The 5,454-nt window shown below is 45.3% G+C and overlaps 2 protein-coding genes across 2 annotated transcripts; both read left to right on the forward strand.

Annotated features, from left to right (window-relative positions):
* The first annotated feature begins 2,746 nt into the window (after positions 1 to 2,746).
* Positions 2,747 to 4,047, forward strand: LOC119446481 (uncharacterized). The gene has a single exon (XM_037710922.2). It carries the CDS (start codon positions 2,833 to 2,835, stop codon positions 4,045 to 4,047), a length of 1,215 nt encoding a protein of 404 aa, XP_037566850.1. The 5' UTR covers positions 2,747 to 2,832.
* Positions 4,048 to 4,065: 18 nt separating this feature from the next.
* On the forward strand, positions 4,066 to 5,058 carry LOC125943866 (uncharacterized; the record flags this gene model as incomplete). The annotated part of the gene is made up of 1 exon (XM_049663400.1): positions 4,066 to 5,058. A coding segment is annotated over one exon (993 nt), but the record flags the coding sequence as incomplete, so codon positions are not given.
* Between the last annotated feature and the right edge of the window lie 396 nt (positions 5,059 to 5,454).

Here is a 5,454-nt window from a genome sequence, read left to right on the forward strand (position 1 = left end):
CCACTCGGCTCACCAGCTCTGGCCTCATTCACCAGTGTGCCGGCTTTTGTAGTGTTCTCTGTTCCGAATATCCTGGTCCAACTGTGTCCCCGCATAATGGGCAGATCTAAGGTAGGCTGCCAAGTACAACATGTCACACCTTACTGGCGATGTGCTACCAGAGGGGTTTATGAAATCCCACTGTCTTGTGGAAAGTCCTATGTTGGACAAACTGGTCGCTGCATCAATGATCGAATGATGGAGCATGCTAACAACACGACGAAAGACTTGAATGCGCATCTTTCAGCACACTGTAAAGCCTGTCCTTGTCGTGCGAGATTTCATGATGGGAAGATGCTGGGCAGAACTAAAGATAAAACCGCACGTGAGCTGTTGGAAGCATCTTACATAAAAGAAAAAGAGTAGTGCTTGTGAAAGTTGACCTATGTTGTTATCATGATGTGGAACTTGCTTTCTTTAGATCTTCAAAATGATCGCGTTAGCCCTGATAGTCGCCCTCTGTGCTCTGCCCGAAGTGGCTGGTGCGCCTGCGCGTTGTGAGGAGTACATATACTGTATCTCGCTGTGCTTCAAATAAAGTTGCTAGTAGCGACTGTGACGTGTGTCTGTGTATCTTCTGTGTATTTGTGCCTTTGCGCTATAATATGTCGTTCAGCAAACATCAACTTGCCTAACACCAAGTCCTTCTGCACAATATGATTATGGGGGACACTGTAGTGGGGAACTCTGGATTAACTTTGAACACCGGGAGTATGTGCCCATGCACCTTATGGGGGTGTTGTTGCGATTTGCTGCCATGAAAATGTGGCCGTTGTGCATGGGATTTTATCCTGTGCCATTCGGCTTAGCAGTGCAATGCCAAAGCCACTACGCCACCACGATTTTTAGTTTTGCTGGCAGAATAGCAGTTTCCAAGTAATTTAATTAGCTCGACCTGTTGGTGCGGCTCTCTAAAAGTAGATTTTATGCATGTTACTTATGTTGCTTCAGTACTAGTAATTATTATTACTCAAATAATGTCTTTTTTACTGTAATAACACTTGTTTCAGTGATCTGCTAATGTGACAGGTTATTCTACCACACTATAATGCACGTTTCCTTAGGAGTCATAAGCACTGCAGGAAACCACTTATTTTTAATAAATTTTGTTCAGTATCGCATGCTCTGAATGCTAAAGCATTCTTACCTGTGTGAATGTCAGCTAAACTGGTTTTGCCTATGCTTATTGCATATGTGAAAAAAAACTGTTGGCTTTTGTTAACTTTTTCAGGTGCGCGGCAAGCTCTCACTCAAGCAACACATTCCAGTGGTCTTCTGTCAACAGACTGGGTGTATTGAAGTACCATTACAAGGTCCAATAAACAACGCTTGCGAGATGTATGACGTGGTCTTGCTTAAAATCGGAGGACTTCACTATTAATGTAAGCTTGAATAGGTGTGCTGAAGAACCTGTGTAACGTGTACTTGTTTATTAACAAGTACAAACCATTACCTCACCTGACATTTTTTTGACCTCAACATAACTCTTTACTGTAGATTTCTGAACAAACCATTACAGCGACACAACACTCCAGTAAGGTCAGCACAAGTGTTCATGCATGAACACTTGTATTTACAAGAATTGTATTTGCATTATTATACTAAATATGAATATGAGGTGCCTATCTTTTTCAGGGTGCATACTCTCGCAGGTCGTACAAGCTCGTCATCTTGTACGCACTCAGCTCGTAGAAACGAACTCGTTCATAATGTACGAGAATCTCGTTCAGTGACAAGAACGCGATCTCGTACACATGTGTGCGAAAATGTGTGCGATTATTGCTGCGTAGACTGTACGACGTTCTCGTAGACTCAACGAGTTCTTGCAGACTGAACGAGTTTCTCGCACAGTCTACGGAGCAATAATCGCGTACACTATTTCTCGTACATTCTCGTTCACATTTTTTTTCAATAGGGACTACCCCACGCATGGCGCAGCCATGAAATATCTTCCAGTCTACAGAGATTTTTCGCAAACCCGTTTCTGATGCGATTTCCGCTTCCCCGCACGGGCAGTTGCTGATGTTCTCAAAACCTCCTAGGTAATAAATAGATATGCAATATTATACAACGCCTATTTTTGTACCACAGAACTTTTTCCCGTAGGGCGGTGTGATATATATTCAATAAAACCACCCGTACAACACACAGAACAGCACACGTTTCAATAAAGAATAAGCTCTAAACAAGCATCCGAACCATCAACGAAGCCTTGCATACCCCCCCCCCCCCTCAACAGTCTTGGTGATGGTTTTGCAGCAGCGTCGCTCGATATCCACTTTCACAGTATCACAACGACGGCTAACGATTGATAATGTTCGGATCGAGTTCGATTACGTTGATAACCGACAAGGGTTCATAAGGATCGGATGTAGTCCGATACGGTTGACAACGCCCGATAAAGTTTGATTAGTGTTTATGCGGGTCGGATCGAGTATGCGGGTCGGATCGCTGCTGGGGTGCGGCACTCTTCTTGGCACGAACTTACGTTGCTTCATGTATCAGGTACTGCCCGGTATCCTTGCGGCTGCGGCGTTCATCGGCGGTGCGGCTGCCGAGTCTACCGTACGGCCCTGGATGACAGCTACGGCGCATATGCAGCGCGCCCCTCCTTGCCGTCCACTGATGCGAGATGGCACGCCTGATACCTGCCTGCTTGAGCTACAAACCGGCCACATGGCTGCGCGACGGGGCACGCTTCCGGATCCGCTTTACCAGGCCGATAAAAGGGAGCATCTTGGCAGCTGTCGACTGGGGTGCGGCACTCTTCTTGGCACGAACTTACGTTGCTTCATGTATCAGGTACTGCCCGGTATCCTTGCGGCTGCGGCGTTCATCGGTGGTGCGGCTGCCGAGTCTACCGTACGGCCCTGGATGACAGCTACGGCGCATATGCAGCGCGCCCCTCCTTGCCGTCCACTGATGCGAGATGGCACGCCTGATACCTTCCTGCTTGAGCTGCAACCCGGCCACATGCCTGCTCGACGGGGCACGCTTCCGGATCCGCTTTACCAGGCCGATAAAAGGGAGCATCTTGGCAGCTGTCGACTGGGGTGCGGCACTCTTCTTGGCACGAACTTACGTTGCTTCATGTATCAGGTTGGTTATTTGAATTACGCAAAATGTTACCGCACGAGTAATGTGATGCTTGTAAGAGTGTCGTGCCCCATTGATAGACGGATGTTGTGCCTGTTCACTTGCTCTGTTTGCAAATATGTGGTTGACTCTGCTTGGTTGTTAATCTTTAATGACTGTTCCTTGTTGGGGGAAGCTCTATTGCTACTCTCAGGAGATGTAGAGCTAAACCCTGGCCCTATGAACGTAACCGAAAGAGAGCAGATGGCGAACATTGAGAAGATTCTTCTAGATGTACAAACTGGTCAGGCAACTGTGCTTGCTAAACTTGCGGAAATAGTGTCGAAGCAGACCGAGCTAGAACAGAAAATAGACAGCGTGATAGCAAAATCAAATGTAATCGAGGAGCGCATTAAAGTAGTTGAAGAATCTGAACGGAAGATAGAGGCTAAGATTGACGACCTCGAAAATAGGAGCCGCCGGCTGAACTTAGTTTTTTATGGGGTGCCAGACAACGAGCGCAAAGAAACATGGGAAAAATCTGAGAACCTGGTTAAAGATATCTGCAGTGACGTGCTCAAGCTTGACAACATTCCGATCGAGCGAGCCCACCGGCTAGGTGCCTTCACGGAGGGGCGCATTAGGCCTATTGTAACAAGTTTCTCAGGGTGGAAAGCTAGGGAAAGTGTTATGCGTAATGCCTTCAAGTTTAAGAACACTTCATTCAGTGTATCCGAAGACTTCAGCCATGCTGTTCGCGAAAAGCGACGGCTTCTTTGGAATTACGCAAAGGAAAAAAGAGATAGCAAAGAATACCGAGTGCGCCTTAACTATGATAAGCTTATAATCAATGGAAAGACGTTCGTGTGGGACAGTGAAATGAACCAACTGACCCCGCTTCGTGCGCATACGCGATCTCAAAGAGCTGACTGACGTGACGTCAGTCATCCCAGAACCGGAATAAACGAGACTTCAAACACGTGCGGGCGCATACCTGAGCTTCTTGTGAACTGTCGAAGTATTAATAACAAAGTTGACGAGTTTGCATCCCTTGTGGCGACTACTCAAGCGAAAATTATCATGGGTACAGAATCTTGGCTGGACAGTACGATACCTGATACTGGGATCTTCCCACATGGATTCACTATTTATAGGAAAGATAGAAATCGCCATGGCGGGGGAGTATTCATTCTTGTTGCGAACGAGTGGACTAGCGAGGAAATTTCTTTTAATAATTCAGCAGAAGCAGTGTGGTGCCGCGTTTACTTACCGAAGGGAAAAACTGTCGTTTTTGGTTGTTTCTACCGTCCGCCGGACAGTAGTGACACTCCCATGACACTGCTCTCTGAGATGATGCAGTCTATTCCAGACAGTGTATTTTTGAGTGGGGATTTCAACCTACCAGATTTTGATTGGACAACCTGTGGTACACATAATAGGTCATCAGTCTATACTTTGTTTGGTGAATTCTTGAGAGTTTTTGGTTTTTTTCAATATGTGAATGTTCCTACAAGACATGATGCCATTCTGGATTTAATCTTATGTAATGACCCCAATGTTGTTTCCACTGTGTCGGTGATCCCTGGTATAAGTGATCATAAGGCCGTTGTGACAGACTTAAACATAAAAAACGTTCAAATAGCACAGGAAATACCAAGAAAAATTTTCCTGTATGACCATTGTGATTATGATTGCGTTTCTGCAGAACTAGAGTTGTATTACCCAACATTCTTGCTTCTGGCAGAAAGCCGTTGTTCTTCGGCGCTGTGGTCTTCTTTCCGTGATAAGCTACTTAACGCAGTCGAAGCTCATGTACCAAATAGAATACTAAAAAAGAGAACGAAGCAAAAACCTTGGTTTAATGGTGACATTCGCAGATTAATTAGGAAAGCACGAAGTTCGTACAGAAAATTTCAAAAAAGAATTCTAATGAGCAAGAGCTGAGGGACGCAAACCTGATACTGAAATCAGCAGTAAAATCAAGAAAGGATTTATTTTTTGCCCAGCTGAGTGATAGGCTAAAGAAAAACCCGAAAGAGTTCTGGAAGTATGTGAAACAGAGTAGAAAAGACGATATGAACATTCCTGCTCTGACTGTGCAGAGTAATACTCTACGCACCGATGAAGAAAAAGCTGAAGCTTTCAATAAATATTTCCAGTCAGTTTTTACTCAAAGTACACCTGGTGATGTGATGGCGTTTCCAGTCACGCAGCCTTCCATGGAAGACGTAGAGATTAACATTAATGGTGTTGATTGCATGTTACAGCAGATAGATACATCGAAAGCAGTTGGGCCGGATGGCCTATCGCCATTTATTCTTAAAAATTGTCACAGCATCA

This window comes from Dermacentor silvarum, chromosome 1 (genome assembly GCF_013339745.2).
Source record: "Dermacentor silvarum isolate Dsil-2018 chromosome 1, BIME_Dsil_1.4, whole genome shotgun sequence".
Taxonomy (NCBI): domain Eukaryota; kingdom Metazoa; phylum Arthropoda; class Arachnida; order Ixodida; family Ixodidae; genus Dermacentor; species Dermacentor silvarum.